The sequence below is a fragment of the Lytechinus variegatus genome, chromosome 6, assembly GCF_018143015.1.
Source record: "Lytechinus variegatus isolate NC3 chromosome 6, Lvar_3.0, whole genome shotgun sequence".
Classification (NCBI taxonomy): domain Eukaryota; kingdom Metazoa; phylum Echinodermata; class Echinoidea; order Temnopleuroida; family Toxopneustidae; genus Lytechinus; species Lytechinus variegatus.
In genome coordinates, this window is record NC_054745.1 from 23,121,235 (window position 1) to 23,140,962 (window position 19,728).

At 35.2% G+C, this 19,728-nt stretch overlaps 1 protein-coding gene across 2 annotated transcripts; it reads right to left on the bottom strand.

Moving 5' to 3' along the window:
* Positions 1–393: 393 nt before the first annotated feature.
* LOC121417236 (integrator complex subunit 12-like) lies at positions 394–16,864 on the bottom strand. Of its 2 annotated transcripts, none has more exons than XM_041610866.1 (8): positions 16,751–16,864; positions 14,660–14,815; positions 12,379–12,468; positions 11,482–11,713; positions 10,546–10,709; positions 3,165–3,257; positions 2,328–2,486; positions 394–1,406 (listed from the first exon to the last, which is right to left on the bottom strand). In XM_041610866.1, the coding sequence occupies exons 2-8, from the start codon at positions 14,783–14,785 to the stop codon at positions 993–995; spliced, it is 1,278 nt and encodes a 425-aa protein (XP_041466800.1). In that variant the 5' UTR covers positions 14,786–14,815; positions 16,751–16,864; the 3' UTR covers positions 394–992. The 2 variants fall into 2 exon arrangements, with proteins under 2 accessions (XP_041466800.1, XP_041466799.1); XM_041610865.1 differs by having other exon boundaries at positions 12,379–12,471.
* Positions 16,865–19,728: the final 2,864 nt, after the last annotated feature.

Genomic DNA, 19,728 nt, shown 5'->3' on the forward strand with positions numbered 1-19,728 from the left:
TATATCTAGAAAATATATGACCATTTTAGATGTTGACGTTGCTGGCTTTCTAGTCGTGGTTAATCGGGTCAATTGTAATTCTCTATGACAGGGGCCAAGGGGTTGTGTGGGAGGTAAACCGCACTTTATCTTTCTCTAATTTTGTTCTTCACCACAGTCAAAGTTATATCTTTATTTTAAAAATATAACACATCCAGTTTTCAGAGCTACTGGGTCTTACGCATAATACCAAGTCTCACGCATTATGCGTGAGACTCAAGCATTTTGGACTCTTGTTCATCCCTCAAATCTCTGTCTCACGCAACTATCACAGCCTATCCCCATATACATTGTACACAATGTCTGTGATCTCACTCAGATTCACAGAAAATCTCACGCATAGCTGGTCTTTGAACTTGGCATCTCTGGATTTTATATTCATTTTCTTCCAATGTTTATTTCATTTTCTCAGATGAAATAAATCCATACAATAACAAACACCGGTCTACAATTAATGATCTTCCAATGTTACATTCTTCCGATGTTTCTATCAAATTTTTCTCAGAAAAAATAATCTATACAATAACGAATTCAAGTCTATCATCAAAGGTCTTTCTCAGAAGAAATATATCATACAATCACAAATACAGGTCTACAAGAATCTTTCACCCCTCAAAAAGTTATTAAGTCTTCAAATCGTACATAATTTGAAACAAATACATTGGAAAAATCTCTAGCATTTGAGTGTAGTCGTTGCATGGACAAAGCCATACTCATAGGAGTGCCGTCTGCAACGCTGAATTACTTGATGTTGCTTTTGTCGTCGAAAACATCAATGAGGTTGCACGAGGCTCCAGAACATTTCATCGCTTTTGAGTTTTTATTGTATATACTCTCTTCATGGCCGATGCTGCAATTGTAGCAGCAGATCCTTCCCTGCTACTAAACTGTTCACCATTATCTTTTCTTTCGCAGACATCCCAGAGAATGGACTTAGGGTTAGTTCCAGAACGCTATCGTTTCGAAGCTTTCTTTTTCATCATATGCAGTCTCTTCATGGCTGATGCCGTGCTAGTTTGCGGCAGTGCCTTCCCCGACGCCGAACTGCTCGATGTCGTCTTCGCAGTCGCAGACATCCCCGAGGGTGCGCTCGGCCACTTACCCGACTGCAAGACGGACGTCGACCGCTGCACAGATTGCGGCTTCACGAGCTTCCCGCTCATGGTGGTCACTGTACCTGAGGTGCTTGAGCTTCGACTGGTAATTGATGAGGGCGCTATTTTAGCTCCGGTGCTTGTTATGATGCGACTGGATCCAGAGGCAGAGGATTTGGACGATGAGGAATTTTGTCGATTGGTGAGATGAGCGGCGAAGCTCGCTAGACCGCCAAATGGTTGCTGGCCACTGGATGTTGAGGTAGGGGAGGGCTACATGCATAATATAAAGAAAAACAACTTTTAGAATACAATATAAGCAAAATAAATTAAAGGGCTTTCAACTGCGCAGTTGAAATTGCTGCCTTTGCTATTGCCGGAGCTGAACATCAATTCCAAGAAATAAAAAATTTACAGCATGCTTAAATCAAAGTATTCCTGAAATTTCAATTATTAAAGATCAAGTGAACATAACTTTCAAATCAATATTCACACTACATGATTGTTGTGATGGAAGGGAATTACTAACACCGAGTCATTTTTTTTACCTGTGACCAAAAATCACCACCACAGATAGGCATATTTGGGACAGTGTATTATTATTGTTTGGAAATAGAGCAGAGATTTGGCTAGAAATCCACGCTTATTATAGATCAAGTCCACCTGAGAAAAATGTTAATTTGAATCAATAGAGAAAAATCAAACTAGCTTAATGCTGAAAATTGTACGTAAAAAAAGTTAGTTATGACATTTTTAAGTTTCGCTTATTTTGCTCAAATAGTTATATGCACAACTCTGTGATATGCAAATGAATCGATGATGTCCCTCACTCACTATTTTTGTTTGTTTGAATAATACTATATCTCATTTTCTACAGATTTGACAATAAGGACCAACTTGACTGAACCATGAAATGTTATAACAATGGTAATTCCACATGATAAGAGAGGAGAAAACTTTACTTCACAGACAATGAGCAAAGTAGAATATTTCATATTTCATATAATAAAATACAAATTAAGTAGTGAGTGCATGACATCATCAGTTCCTTCATTTGCACACCGACCAGGATGTGCATATAACTGTTTTGTGAAATTAAGCGAAACTTTAAAATGTCATAACATTTTTACTCTTTCCAATAAGATTGCTTCTCTTCTTTGGCTTTGGTGTCCTTTAAATATCTTTATAACTAACCTTAGGGTCAGCTCTTCTGAATAGATTCATTGGACTCGTTTGATCCTGGTTCTTATCTTGCTCTTTCCCCGATGTCGACGACGATGACGAGGAGGATGATGATGAAGACAAACCACTGGTAATGACTGTCTCAGGGAGGTTCGCTGGTTTCTTAGCGACCTGTCACAAGGCAATGTAAACAAAGATATTTACTCAACATACTAGCTACCAATTCTTTCCTTATTCTTATCTATTGTCACAAATAACCCTTATTAAACTTGGGAGAGGGGGTCAAATTGACCCTCCTCCAATCTCTGTCACTACACCGTTGCGCCAAATTTTTTGACCGCGCCTTTCACTGACTTTTCACTTTCAAGCCTTGCGCATATGTTGAGATATAATTTGCGATTAATGGGTACGTGGTTCTGAAGTTATGCAACATTTTGTTAAGTGCACGTCAGAATCAAAATTGCTCCCAAAAATGAATCTGTGTATAAAGTCAATTCAAATCAATCAATGAAGTTTTTTATGAAAATTTCAATTTACAGTCTTGTGTTAAAAAGGAATTGCACAATCAGAAATTGACCCTCCCCCATATATCCTGGTCTGAAATAGCCCACTTAAATTAGGGTTGATTATTAAGAGCACTCTTTCATCAGCCTTATTCAAAGGATATTACACTTTAGGAGGTACAACAAGTGGCTGTGTTCTAAGTAGTTTCTTTGTATTGCATTCAAACCTCCATTTTTAGAATATTCTTACATTTTAGGAGTTAAAAAAGGAGACTGCGTTCTAACCAGTGTCTTCATATTCTAATAAGTTTTCAGAAGTAAAAAAGTAAAAACGCTGTGTGCTTACCAGTTTCTTCATGTTGCGTTTACACTTTGCGCAATACCAGACCAGTCTAGGATCATTAGGATCTGCATCAGTGACAGGTGGGGTATGGCATTTCTTAAATGATATAAAAAAAATCAATAATAATAAAAAACTTGAAAACCATGAATAACTGATGACAAAACATAAGACAGGAAATGAAAACACCCTTTATTCAAAATGTGGCAGATAATATGAAAATGTAAAGTAACATGAATGTAGACCTGCACCATTATATAATCTTCGCAATTGCGATCATTGTCTGCTTCATCATCATCACTGTCACCATCGGCATCATCATCACCATCATCATTATTATCACCACCTTTATCAACATCGCCATCATCATCATCACCATTATCACCACCATTATCACCATCATTATCACCATCATCATCAACATCACTATCATCATCACCATCATCATCATCATCGCCATTATCATCATCACCATCATCATCATCACCATTATCACCATCATCATCATCATCACCATCATCATCATCACCATCATCGTCATCACCATCATCGTCATCACCATCATCATCGTCATCACCATCATCATCATCGCCATCATCATCATCGATAGTCATACATGTACTAACATGTACCTGATAACAAAGATTACAAAGTACACAGGCTAAACCAAGCCACACAGCATGGTCATCATCTCCATCATCATCATCATCGGTCACCACCGCAATCATCTTCCTAACCATCATCATCATTATCACCACCTTTATCAACATCGCCATCATCATCACCATCATCACCACCACCGAAACATGTACCTGATAACAAAGATTACAAAGTACACAGGCTAATCCAAGCCACACAGCATGGTCATCATCGGTCACCACCGCAATCATCTTCCTAACCATCATCATCACCATCATCATCATTATCACCACCTTTATCAACATCGCCATCATCATCACCATCATCAACACCACTGAAACATGTACCTGATAACAAAGATTACAAAGTACACAGGCTAAACCAAGCCACACAGCATAGTCATCATCTCCACCATCATCGGTCACCACCGCAATCATCTTCCTAACCATCATCATCACCATCATCAGGGCAATTCCACAGGTTGGTGGACATGAGCTTAAAAATTCAAATTCAATATTTTCTTGAATTTTTTTATACTTTAAGTCCTTCATACATGATAGTTTCAGGAACAAGAAATAAAAAGTTTATTTTCATTTGTATACTTTGGAAAAAAATGGTCAAAATAGTCTGGTCTGTTAGCGACAAAAATGCCCTACTTGTGGACACGGTGGACAAAAGCATGATTTTTTCTCCAGACCTTTGTTTATGTATAAGAATTAAGAATGAGGTATGCTCCAAAAAATCTGGCTGCAGGAACAGTGAAAAAATCGGTGAAAATGTCAGAATTTATGAGTTCAGATTTGTATGATATATAGACTAGCGATAGTGCAAAACTCAATAGCAATGCATTATTTTGCATTGGATTAGTTCTTGAATTCAGACCCTTTTTGAACAGATCTTCTGTTTGTCCTCGCATCTCAATGCACCAAATATCTGAATGAAGATGCTAACCAAGCCGAAGGGTGACGGTGGAGGGGGTTGAATGTTGGTGTGTGAGTACATATTTTGGGCTTGGGGTAAAGGTGTGCAAGACACATTTTTTGCATGTGTTGGAAATTGTGTTGCCATGGTAACAGTGTATTATTGCAAAAATAAGGTAAAAATTTTGCAGTTAGAACCACTTTCTCTGTTTTTAACCGATTCTCATGAAATTTGGCACACACATTGGTCTTGAGGTGAAGATGTCTAAGACACACTTTTGTGTGTCTTTCAGAAATCTTGTTGCCATGGTAACAACATATTATCTGGTGAAAATTTGGGGGAAAAAAATTACAATCCAAACTGTTTCATCAGTTTTCAATCAATTTTCATGAAATTTGGCACACACATTGGTATTGAAGTAAAGATGTACAAAGCACTTTTTGGGTGTGTTTCCAAAATTGTGTTGCCATGGGAACAACATATTATATGGCAAAATTTAGGAAAAAAACCTTGCAATTTGAACTACTTCATCAGTTTTGTTGTTGTTTTGAACCAATTCTCATGAAATAATTATGGCTCACACATTGGCCTTGAGGTAAAAATGTGCAAAAACCTTTTGGCAGAGAGTGCATTGCCTTGGTAACCACATTTAGCCAGAAATATGGGGAAAACTCATTGTGGATCAGTCTACTTCTCAGTTTGCAGCCTGTGCTCATAAAAGTTGACACAAATATTCATTTTGGGTAAAGATTCATATTCAGTATTAAAAGGGAATCAAGCCTTGGTCATAATGTTGTGTGCATGGAAAAGGAGAAAAATAAGAATGATGAAAGTTTTAAAGAAATCGGACAAGCAAAATATAGTTATGGCTGCTTTAAAATTAAGATCCCTAAGGCTACTAGTATGTAGAATTCAAATTGGCAACTGGGTAAGTAAATTATGACAAGGGGTGGGGCCGCAAGGACAACTTTCCCATAAGACTAGTAGTTATCAGGATTTTTGGTTTTCTCCTAAATCCCTATTCCATTGGGGCCGTAATATAAACCCACGATAGTATATTTATGTCCTCATGAAAGAAAGATATAATTTGAAGTAAAACTTGAAAAAAGAAATTTTAGCTAATTAATTATTCCAGTACATGGAAGAGTGGTCCTTGCCTTCTTAAATCACTGTGACATCACATATGCGGTCAATTTGAAGTCTTCATGGGTATAGTGATTACCAATTAATGTTTATAACTTTAATATGTTCACAACTTTGTTATAGTTTGTCTGATATTGTCCAAACTTTGACCTATAAACTTGTCTGATTTTTCATTTTCCTCTAAAAACAAGTGTTTATTTGGTTTTTTGATTCCCCTTTATAACGTCATATAATAGCGCAGGGTATTAATCACCTTCAATAATATTCATAGGCTTTTTTTGGGGGGGCGGAGAAGGTCCTTAAAAACTAACAACATAAAAATATAGAAGGTTAAAGGCCATGACCATGAGGGACTTAAACACTCTTAAAAAAACACCCCTTACATTTTTTATTTGGGGGGGGGGGCTTTAGAAAATTGCCACATAAAGATTAAAATGAAATTATAACGACTAGGAACTTAACCCCCCCCCCCACAAAAAAAGGGGGGAAATCCTTTACACTTCAGCATATTAATTTAAAGCCTCAAACATTCTGTTTTAAAAAAAAAGTTTCCGGTGTCCAATTAATCAATGTTTTATTTGAAGCATGAAGCAGGGGCTGTCACAGAAATATACTGAAAAAAATAAATGAAAGAAAATATAAGGCTAAAATCTATTGTGCACATAGGTGTATTTTTGATATGGTATGTTACTGAGTCATGGATTTGCAAGTGAATTTCTAAAACAATTGCAGATATTTTTGTATATATTTATATTTCTATAATAATTAGTTGCATGATTAAAGGTACACTTTAAAATATGTCAGAAAAAATATACTTGGAGAGAGACAGGAAACAGAAGGAGATGGCATGGTGAAGCTCAAAATCAAGAGTGATGTGAAAGTTAAAAAGAAAGAGTAGGAATGGAATATGAATATGAATTAAAGACTGAGTAGGAGAATATAAATAAACAATGGTTAATTGGGTACTGTAAACATTTTTTTATCATATCAGAATGCATTAAGCTTGAAATGAATGGTCTGAAGTGCAAAGGACTCTTCTTACCTTTGAAGGGGGGGGGGCATTTTCTGCTAAAAAGTATTGTCAGCCCCCTATTTTTTCGGGGGGGGGGGGGGGGGGGGGGGTTAAGTTCCTAGTCATTATCCTTTAACTGTAATTTTAATGAGGTCATTTTCTAAAGACCCCACCCCCCAAAAAAGAGTAATGTCTAGCTTTAAAAATGCATTGACCCCTGAGGGACAAAGGTGTAGACTGGTTTGAGCATTGGGAAGTAGAACTAAAAGTGGTATGGGGAGGGGTGCACATCTTGGGGAGGTGGAACTAAGGTTTGGAAAATCAGCTGTTGAAAGTAGAAGGCCGGGTACACATTTTGTTTTGCTTGCCAGTGTTGGAACTCGTCTGCTTCAGCAGAAGGTTTCATATTCACCCAGTGTACCTCCAGCCTATATGCCCTTAAGGGGGTGCATTTTTTTAACAGTGTTTATCATTTTTATGTTTCTAATGGCCACTGCCTTTAACCTTCTTTGATGTCAGATTTAAAGGACTAATCCTGCCCCTTCCCCCCAAACCCAGAAATATTAATGAAGGTAATTAATACCCCAACATTTTAATGCAGAGAAGACATTTAGAATTTAATACTGAATCTTTACCCTAAGATGAATATTTCTTCCAATTTTTATGAGCACTGACTAAAAACAGGGGAAGAAGTTTGATCCACAATAAGTTTTCCTACATTTCTGGCTATCATATGTGGCTACTATGGTAATGTACTCTCTGACAAATGCAAAAAAAGGTTCTTGCACATCTTTACCCCAAGGCCAATGTGTGAGCCAAATTTCACGAGAATTGGTTCAAAACTGATGAAGTAGTTCAAATTGCAAGTTTTTTACCTAAATTTTGCCATATGATATTTTGTTACCATGACAACACAGTTTCTGAAACACACACAAAAAGTGCCGAGTACATCTTTACTTCAATACCAATGTGTGTGCCAAAGTCCATTAGAATTGATTGAAAACTGATGAAGCAGTTTGAATTGTAAGTTTTTTCCCCAATTTTCACCATATAATATGTTGTTACCATGGCAACAAGATTTCTGAAAGACACACAAAAGTGTGTCTTAGACATCTTCACCTCAAGACCAATGTGTGTGCTAAATTTCATGAGAATCGGTTAAAAACAGAGGAAGTGGTTCTAACTGCAAGATTTTTAACTTATTTTTGCAATAATACACTGTTACCATGGCAACACAATTTCCAACACATGCAAAAAATGTGTCTTGCACACCTTTACCCCAAGACCAAAATATGTACACACACACACCAACATTCAACCCCCTCCACCGTCACCCTTCGGCTTGGTTAGCATCTTCATTCAGATATTTGGTGCATTGAGATGCGAGGACAAACAGAAGATCTGTTCAAAAAGGGTCTGAATTTAAGAACTAATCCAATGCAAAATAATGCACTGCTATTGAGTTTTGCACTAGTGCTAGTCTATATACCAGACAAATCTTAACTCATAAATTCTGACATTTTCACCCATTTTTTAACTGTTCCTGCAGCCAGATTTTTTGGAGCATACCCCATTCTTAATTCTTATACATAAACAAAGGTCTGGAGAAAAAATCACGCTTTTGTCCACCGTGTCCACATAATTCCGCTAACTGACCAGACTAAAAGTTGTGTCTTCCATTAAGTACCAAAATAGTGAAAAAATAGTGAAAAATTGAATATGCCTTATTACCATTTTATTGTTGCAACAACATACCACTTTATATATTTCTGAGGTTTAGAAGAGTCAAATTACTTAAAATACACAACCGCTTTTCAAGTAAATTTGTAGTACTCATTCAAAAATAAACATTGCAACCTGCTCAGGTGATGTAACGTGAGTAACCGAAAAAACTCACTTTGTTTTCTGAGAGAAAAATTCTTCACAGTTAATTGGTGGGATTTTAAATTCTCTTCCTTCAAACAATCTTTGACACAGTGATGACGATCAAAATCATTAAAAAGTACAATTTTTTAATAAAATTGATGAAGAAAAACTGTAACGTGAGTAACTTTGTAACGTGAGTAACCATCATGTAATGTGAGTAACCAGTAAAAATTATTCAGTTCGGTAACATTTTCTGTGGGATGTCAAGTTTTAATTCTCATGGTGAGTTGTGAAGTTATTTTTGATTAATTAAAAGCAAAATGAGGGTACATACATCTCTTTGATGGGACTCTTTGTTCATCAAAATATCAGTGGTCATACAATCACAAAAAAAATTGAATATTAGTAGAAGTATTCACAATGCGAGAGTGCATTAGTAAGACTTGGTTTTGATTAACCAAACTTTAAAGAGTATTTGAACAACACATTGAATGCCCTTACCTGTAACCCTATCTAGGCCGGGGTATTTTGGGAGTTGATATGGCCCGGGGGGTGGGGGAGAGGGGGGGGGGCTCCCAGGCCCCCCTTGAGATCTCGGCCATTGGCCGCACGATCACGCCGAAAATTTGCGTGCAGGTTGTCTTGGACATAATCTACAATACTATACAGTAATTTATTTCATGCAAATTGGTATTAAGCAATTATGCTAATTAATGCATAATTAGTAAGCGAAATCATACTTTTCCCTCCTACTCCCTAATAAAGCTCCTATTGTTCCAATTTTTGGTATAAAATCTCTTTTAGATGTTCCTAGCAATGAATTTTACACACATTATTGAATTTGTAATGACATGTGTGTTGCTAACCATACATAGACAAAATGTAACGTGAGTAACCGTAACGTGAGTAACCATATTATCTGCACCCCAAGTAAAAACCATGTGTTCTTTATTTTTTTAATTATATACAAAGTTTGTCTCCCTAATACACTTCTTTGAAATGGATATAATCAACTTTCATAAAAGCCTTGTATGAGGAGACTTTTCACTTATGTTGACTTTTAATTTTATGCATGTCCAAATCATGTAACGTGAGTAACCGACACATTCCAAAGATTTGCCAGGAGCATAATAGAATTTCCCAAGTTTTGTTTTTATACGAAGGATAGTCAGACTGTACTTTGTTGTGATAAGGAGATGTTTAGTTGACTATCAATAATAATGGAGTTACAGCTCCAAGTATGAGTCAAGGTGTCTCCAAATGTAACGTGAGTAACCGTGGAATAGCCCATCATCATTATCACCACCTTTATCAACATCGCCATCATCATCATCATCATTATCACCACCTTTATCAACATCGCCATCATCATCATCATCATTATCACCACCTTTATCAACATCGCCATCATCATCATCATCACCATTATCACCACCATTATCACCATCATTATCACCATCATCATTACCATCATCACCATCATCATCATCATCACCATCACTATCATCATCACCATCCTCATCGCCATTATCATCATCATCACCATTATCACCATCATCATCATCACCATCATCATCACCACCACCATCATCGTCATCACCATCATCATCGCCATCATCATCATCACCACCACCACCGATAGTCATACATGTACTAACATGTACCTGATAACAACGATTACAAAGTACACAGGCTAAACCAAGCCACACAGCATGGTCATCATCTCCACCATCATCATCGGTCACCACCGCAATCATCTTCCTAACCATCATCATCACCACCAACACCACTGGTAGTCTTACTTACCTGATGATAAAGATTATGGCATTCTTGACATTCAATCAGTGTGTTACCAGCTGATATATCGAGATCCTTACACACCACACAGGCTAAACCCAGCCACATTTCGTCATCATCGCCGACAGAGGCTCCCAGCTTCTCTTCCGCCTTCCTCGATCCCCTCTCATCGTCTGAAAGAAATTAATTACAAGCTCCTCATCAAGAACAAATGAATGAATGGATTGATGGATGAATGAATGAGTGAATGGATGGATGGATGAATGAACGAATAACTGAATGAATAAACAAATGAATGAATTGATGGATGGATGAATGAACAAATGAACGGACAAATGAGTGGACAAATGAATGAATGAATAAATTAATGAATGACTAAATGAATAAGTGAATGAATGAACAAATGAAAGAATGAATATACAAATCAATGAATAAATGAAAGAATGATTAAACGGATGGATGAATGAGTGTATGAGTGAACAAATGAATGAATTGATGGATGGATGAACAAATGAATGAATAAATGAATGAATAAACGAATGAATTGATGGATGGATGAATGAATGAACAAATTAACAAATTAATGAATGGATGGATGAATGAATGAAAGGATGAATGGATGGATGGATGGATGAATGGATGGTTGGAAGAATGAATATTGAAAGCCAACTACGGTAATTGTTGCATTTGATTGGCTGATAGTATATAATCCTAATTTAAAGTTTCATGAAATAGGGCCCAATATCATATTGTCCAGTATGTCCACGAATGTATTTATTACTTTTTCTAAATTCATTTATATTAAACTTTAATTATATTTATCTATTTATTTCAAATTTCATTTAATTTCAATATCTTCATTTACTTATTTTGTTTAAATCACTACCACAAATCTAAATAAAAACAAGTTGGTAAACATCACATAACTGCCCACTACATCCATACCTTCTTCCTCACTGCTCTGACTTGTGTTCTCTTCTTTCTCCTCTGTCTGATCATCGTCCGTGTCATCATCGTCGTCATCCTCCTCCACAGAATGGTCGTGGTCGTCATCGTCGTCATCATCGATCACCGGTTTCCGTGGTTGAATCTTGGACTGCCGGACCTCTGCCTCTATCTTTGCTTTCTTCGCAACGACGCCAGTGTCGCCGCTAGAAAGAGCCGCTCCAAAACTTGACTGTTGGCAAAATCAGACACGAATAACATCAGTAATGGATATTTGTATTCAGTCAGTCACTTTCATGAGTATTCTTTGAGGCTGATGAGTTTTAAACAGAGCTCTCAATTGGCTTTATGTACAATATCATTCACACACAAAAAATCACTATGGGATATGGATCTGTCCCACTTGTTTACTAAAAGAACTCTTGGCGTGCGCTAATTCATCATCACCACCGCCATCATCATCAACAACATCATCTCCACCACCATCATCACCATCAGCATCATCATAATTATCATCATACTCATCATCACCACCACCAACACCATCATCACCATCAACACCATCATCACCACCATTGTGAAAGCGTCGTGGTGTAGTGGTTCTGACTGTCACCTTGTAAAGAGAGGGTTGTGTGTTTAAATCCAACCATGGCCTAGCATCCTTTGGCAAGTTGTCAATCCACACATACTTTGCAACTCTCACCCAGGTGCTCATTGGGTACCAGTAGAGAACCATCATTGTGGTTGGCTTAGAGAGTGCACGCCTAACAGGTTGCTAAAAAAGCTATAAATCCAATGACCAGGTAATAATAATTGTTAAGTGCTTTGAGCAGGCGTAGATTGATATTGCGCTATGCAAAAGCAAATTATTATCAGTATCTTCATCATCATCATCACCTTTTCAGCGGGTCTCTTCACAGTTGTTTTCTTGGTAGGAATCTCACTCCTTGATGCAGTCACTGATGGAGAAGCAGGCTTACTGCTCAGCTGCTCAGAGAAGAAACAAAATTACAAGAGTGTTACAGTGTCTACTCAGCATGCACTTCCTCAAACTATAAGTTTGATCAGGCCCTTAAGATAACTCAGTAGTCAATATGTTAACCCATTGCCTACTAGCACCGAGTGATCCCTGTACAAAGCCTATAGAAATCACACAATTTAGTAGTCAACAGATTAAAGACTCGTGCACGGTCCGAGAAAGTAATTGCCAGTTCTTGGGGCTTTTGTCCTTAAAGGTCAAGTCCACCTCAGCAAAAAGTTTATTTGAATCAATAGAGAAAAATCAGACAAGCACAATGCTGAAAATTTCATCAAAATCGGATGTAAAATAAGAAAGTTATTACATTTCAAAGTTTTGCTTATTTTTCACAAAATAGTTATATGAACGAGCCAGTTACATCCAAATGAGGAGTCGATGATGTCACTCACTCACTATTTCTTTTGTTTTTATTGTTTGAATTATACAATATTTCAATTTTTACGAATTTGACAATTAGGACCTCCTTGCCTGACCGACAAAATGTTAAGACAATGGAATTCCACAGGTTCGGGGAGGAATGAAACTTTATTTCACATAACAATAACAAGAAAATCAAAATATTTCATATTTCATATAATAAAATACAAAAGAAATAGTGATATCATCAGTTCCCTCATTTGCATACCGACCGAGATGTGCATATAACTGTTTTGTGAAATGAATCAAAAATTTAAAATGTCATAACTTTCTTATTTTACATCCGATTTTGATGAAATTTTCAGCGTTATGCTTGTTAGATTTTTTCTTTTTATTCAAATCAAGTTTTTGTTGGAGTGGACTTGTCCTTTAATATACATTTTATGCTGTCCACGGTCTTGCTCCTCAATATTATATCTGAACTCATTTCCCAACAAGACCCCCCCCCCCCCCCGGACATCACCGAGCCAACAACTCCTTCAAGTGCCTAGGCAAAGAGCTTTAGTTGCATTGCAAAAGGTCCTACACCCAGTTGCCCAATAGACCAGTTCGTAGTTACTTCATGGGCAATTTTGGTCAAATGACCTTTCATTTCTTTCATCATGATAGGCAGATTTCAAAGCAAGATATTACATAAGCTTGCCTTACATAGCAGGATGAAGAAATTGAATAGACCTGGTGACTAGAATAGCACACCAATGAACACTTAATGAAGGTATTTGTTGCATTCCTTCTTTAAATGCATATCTTAGCATGTTGCACAATGTACTGAAATACCAGTCGTTCGTGGAAGCATTGTTGTTTTTTGTGGAAGTAAATGAAAACGACAATTCAAAAGAATATATGAATAATCAAGACATCAAAGTTGGTGCTTATCTCAATAGATTTTAAAACACCTTGTCACTTTAGTACAAATGACCTTCTTCTGATCATGCGTAGAATCGTTTGATCATGCGCAGAAAGGAACTACGAACTGGCTTATTCTTTGGAATTCACTCCCTCGCACTCTCCGATCACAAAATAATTCTTGAATTTTCAAAACCCAACTTAAGATCTCTTTAATCAAGCATTCAATTAGAATATTCATTGTAATTTAGCCATATATAATTTTTTGATGTAGTTGTTTTAAGTGTAATATGAAGTAATTTCCACTGTTCTAATTTATAATGCACAATTTTATTTCTGTAAAGCACATTTAGAGTCCTTACAGGTCTGAAATGTGCAATACAAAAAATGAATCATCATTATTATTTTTCTCACATTGGGGAAGTGAAAAATTTACAAAGGTCTCCTGGCGACTTTGCCCTGCCATTCTGGGAAAAGCGCTTATAAAAATTGGCTATTATCCCTTTCTTGTGCAAGGTCATAGCATCTTGAACAGATCTTGACCAATTTATCTGTGCAACTTTCATATACGATTTTGACATTACCGGTATACTTTCAAATACTTCTTACTCATGAATCTAGACTATTCATATCATATTTGGTATCAAAATAAAGAAAAACTTGAGTTTTATGATTCATGACAGACCGAAAACCGTTTGGGTATGCTAAAAAAAACCCCCTGGGAATCCTGGTGTCCGCTTTTGTGGGAAGCACTATATAAATCAAAGGAGAAAGAACAACGCTGATTGGTTCCCGGTGAGTGTATTGAACAAAGGCGTATACAATATTAAATTTGATTGGCCAGTGCTGCCATTGTACATCAATTTGATTGCAAACCTTTCCTGAGGTCTTGCCAAGTACATCATCTAACATCTGTTTCAATTGGTCGGTTGAGTCCTTGCTCCTAGACCGCAAGAGGGCCAATGCCTTTGTGAAAATTGGGTCCAATTCCATGCCTGTCATTTCCCTTCTATGATCTAGGTCTTATGTACTCTGGAGGGAGAGAGAGAAAGAGAGAGAATTTGAAGATAAGTGACCTTCAAACTGACAGAAATGTAACATTTTTTAAAAATCCGATTATTGGCTGCAAAAAAGAATGAAATTAGATCAATTTTCAGCTTTTCTCTGCCACAGACTGTGTAGTTAAGAAATGGACACACAAAATTCCAAATTTCTAGCTTCTGAGAGCCGTTATAATTTATTATGAATGCCAAAAACTTGTCTATTAAGAGACCAATAGGATTTTCTTTCTGATGGTATGATATTTACAAAGATTTGGAAACCAGATCACAATGAAAAATTGTACAAAACAGAAATTTCATTTTCCCCATAGAAAATGTTGTTGTTTCTTTTAGCTCATACGGCGCGTGTCATTCAGTAGTGAATATTTGCGCCAGCATATATTCACTACTGGTGAATTCACTACTGGAAAATGCATGGGGAAATGGCAATCTCAACACACAAGGATTTGCAATCTATCACTGATTCTTAGTATAAACTTGTCCTTACTGTCAAAAGAAGCCTCTGAATTTTCTCTTTCCATACATGCCAAACACAAGTTAAAAATCAATTCAGATAACATTTTTCTAGCAGCCTGAATTTCCTGGTAAAAAATGTGCCATAATTCCCCTAAAATCAGCCTGTTTTATGCTTACACTTTTCAGTGTGGCTTTCCCCTCATCTTATTTTATGTACTCGTCTTAAGTGTTTCCACAGCTCAAAAATAAATTTCCCGAATCTGAATCCCAAATTTCCTGAAATTCATAGATATTTCCTGGAATTTTCACGTTTGATTTTAAACGAAAATCGGGCAATAATACAGCGAGAATAAATTCGGCCTAGGTGGCCCTAATCAAGGATTTTAGCATTTTTCTGTTCATGCCCTGTTTAAAAAAAAAGGAACAAAATTACAAATGCGAGTGCGGAGCGCGAGCGGAAAATTTTGTGCTACAAAATTTTGGCTATAAAATATTATTAAAATATCACCTTAATATCATGAATATTGATAGCTTCTACGTTTAATTGTTGCTTAATTGTAATTTTCGGATTTCCCGAAATTTCCTTGAATATTTTCATTTCCCAAACCTTTCCTGGAAAAAGTAAATATTTCCTGAAATTTCCCGAATTTCGGGAAGAGTGGAAACACTGCTCGTCTTCCTCTTCTTTTTTCACGTTTTTGTCCTCTCTTTTTCCTCCTTTTTTGCTCCGCCAAAAGTGTGTGTGTGTGTGGGGGGGGGGTGACCGCCCCCCCCCCCCCCCCCGGTCCGCCTATGTAGCCTATGACCTTGTTCTGAGTGGTTTAAGTATGATGGTGGGCCCCAAGTCTGCGCACCTAACAATTTGAGTTAAGATGAATTTCTTCTTATTTCACAAAATCTTTCAGTTGATAATGTTCCTTACATCATAATGAGTTAGTGTACCAAATATCTCATAAAAATGTGAAAGAAATATATGATTTTCTTGGAAAAAACCTCGGGCAGTCATTTTCAAATTGAAAAAAAAATGGTACCCCATGTCTGCGCACTCATTCACTTTGCACACGATTCGGGGATTTTGATGAGAAAGGCTGCATTTTGAGGCTGTCACATGAAATGCCCTGAATTCATTACTTTTCCACCATTTTGAGTCGGATCTTTTAATGAATACCTGTCTATGTATTACATGTGTAAAGTTTGTGTTCGTTGCGTATCTTCTTTTACTAGAATATCGCAGATACGCGGGTGCGCAGACTTGGGAGACCGCGCAGACATGGGAGAACTGACCATATACGTCGATGTTTAGTGCATTCGATTCCTAACATTATTTTGACTTACTGGGACTGTGTTCATCATGTTCCTAAACCCTTAACTGTATAAACTTAACAAATGTGCAAACTAAAAAAGGAACAATTTTAAAATTGAATTAAGACGTTAGAAAGCTGATATTCACCATACGGCTTAACTGCAGACCGCTAGTATCAGTCACTTCCAGTAGGATAGTAAATACCGCACACAGGAACTCTTCGTCAAACTTTAGTTTTTTTTCGCAGTCTAGACTCGAGTCATGTACAAATAAGAAACGTAGAGGGCAGGCAATCAGCGAATACAGAGTTAGTTATCAATGTCTATTGGTAACTATTGATAACTCTGAGCGAATATTGCTGGCGCTAGAGAATGGAGTCGAGTTTGCATAGAACGTTTGATGTTGACGTCATTACATTTTGATAACATTATGAAAGCAAATTTTTAACATTGAAAATGTGTTATTAAGATGTTTAGTTGATTTCTTTAAAAAAAGAATTATCATGAAAAAGTGATAATGGTTTTGTTTAACATGAACTCTTAGTTGCATATAGGGTTTTGAAAAACGTTTAAAAAATTGAAATGGTGTTCAATATCATCTTTATTACTTCCTTGTGACCTTTCTAGAACGTTTGTTTTTCATGTAATATTCTGATAACATTTTTAAAATGTTTTGTTTCTGAAAAATCATTATTATATTATCAATACATATTGAAGAATGTGTTTAGAAATAATTTGTATTAACGTTGTGGGGGAAATAATCAATAATTAGCATAACCATTTTGAGAACATATTTTCATAACTTGTTCTACAACTTTTAATGCTATCATTACGTTTTACCAATTCTTTATTAACATGGTATTTTCTTAGGTCTAATGTATTTATCGTAATATTAATAAAATGATTTTTTCCTGAAAATATGTATGTATGATATCATAAAAATAATCAAAATTAAGCATGTTTATTGTACATAAAATTTAGCACTTTGGGAAAACATTACAAAACAATTTTTCGAAAATGATTAGTTATGTTTGTTTTAATAACATATTTTCATAATTTTTCGAGAAGGTTTGATGTTATTGTCACACCCAATGTACAACATTATAAGTATGTTACTAAATAGTTGTTTCAAGAAAAAATTTCAAAAACATTTTTGGTAACATTATAAACATGATTTCTAAAAATGTTTCGTTAAAATATTTGAGAAACAATATCATGACATTCCGAGAATGTTTTATGCTACTGCCATAAAATGTAATGTTTGTTAAATAATGTATAACATTATAAGAATAAGAGTGATGTTAGTAAAATGTGTTTTTTAATAATGTTATATCATAAAAATGTATTAAACAATATTTTCCCTCCTTTTTAGTGTTTCATAACATTTCAAGAATGTTTTATGTTATTGCTAAAATATCATAAAAACCTTTCAAAAAATATTCTTAGATCCCACGTATAATTTAATAAAGATGATAGTTAAGTTAACAAAAGTTAAAATTGTATTATAAAGACACTAAAATAATGATGTTTCGAATATATTTTGACATATTTTTGGCAATTTTTCAAAAATGGTTTGTTGAACTATTATAAAAACATATTATCATAACGTTTCTATAAAGATTGATTTCCTTGTCATAATATTCTAACAGTACTTTTAAAATAGTAATTTTTCATAAAAAATGTCAGTAAAATATTATTAAGTTTTCTCAAAAAAATATAAAAATTATATAATAAAAACATTGGGAAATATGTCTAAAATATATTTCAGTAGGCCTAACGTTTTTTGAGAAATATTAGGAAAACATTTTTCAAAAACATTTAGTTAAAATATTATATAAACATAGTTTCATTACCTTTCAAGAATGTTTGATGTTTGAATATTTTAACAGCAGTTTTTGAATTTTCACATCCACTATAAAACATAAAGATGTTAGTAAAATGCTATTTTGTTTCGCAAAATATGTTAACATTTCATCACAAAAACGCAAAAATAAGAATATTTTTGAAAAATTTTGGGAAAACGTTTGAAAAACATTTTCCCAAAATTGTTTTTTTTAACTATTGTAAATCCATAGTTTCATATCATTTTAAGAACGTTTATTTTTACTGTCATAATAGTTTAACGTTTTAAAATGCCAAGTTTCTGAAAAAAATGTAAAAATCACATCATAAAAACATTGGGAAATATGTTAAAATACATTTCAGAAACATTTTTCAAATCGTTTAGTTAAAATATTATATCAACATAGTTTCATTACCTTTCAAGAACATTTGATGTTATTGTCAGAATATTTTAACCGCATTTTTAGAATGATATTTTCACATCCAAGATATAACATTATGACGATAGTAAAACGTTAGTGTTTCTCTTAAAATGTTAAAATAATTTAACAAAAATCTCAAAATTATTATGTTTCTAATACTTTTTTTAAACATTTTTAGTGCACATCAGAAAAACATTTTTTAAAATGTTTTGTTGAAATATTTTGAAAACATAATTTTCATGACTTTTATAATATTTATTAGATTTTATTGCCATAACATAATGTTTTAGAAATGTTAATTTTGCATAATTACATGACATCATAAAAACATAAAAATATCATTCTGTCTTTCACGTCATTTTAACATCAAGATTGGACATTTTGATAAGATGTATTAATATTTTTGAAAAATGTCTTTTACATGTTTTCATGTCATGCGATCAAAACATTATATGCTTCATATCAACATTTATTTAATGTTTAACATAATGGGAATAATGTTTAATGTTTTTTGACGTTCTAACCTAACATTACGTTCACTGATGTGGTTTACGGAACACCATGTGGATTATTATAGAAACAGTGGATAGAAGAAATGGATGGGCGAGAAAGTGAAAATTTGAGAGAAATCTTTCTTGAATGTAGTCCTGAAAAGGACTGTAAACCAGAAGAGATTGATGAGTTGAAACAGCCTGAGTAGTAGGATGGATGGGGAGGTGCTGTAGAGATCATGAGCAGAGGCAGTAGAGAGACTTGACGTTTCGGGCAGGTTGACTGTCCGTCTACTCAAGCCGTTTCAACTCATCAATCTCTTCTGGTTTACAGAAATGCTAATTTTTGGTTCACAATCTCTTTATAGAAA

Coding starts and splice junctions, on each gene's coding strand:
- LOC121417236 (XM_041610865.1), bottom strand. CDS start 14,785: ATGACAGGCATGGAATTGGACCCAATTTTCACAAAGGCATTGGCCCTC. Junction 2,487..3,164: donor AACGCAACATGAAGAAACTG/GTAAGCACACAG, acceptor GCCTTGTGACAG/GTCGCTAAGAAACCAGCGAA. Junction 1,407..2,327: donor TCAGAAGAGCTGACCCTAAG/GTTAGTTATAAA, acceptor TTATGCATGTAG/CCCTCCCCTACCTCAACATC.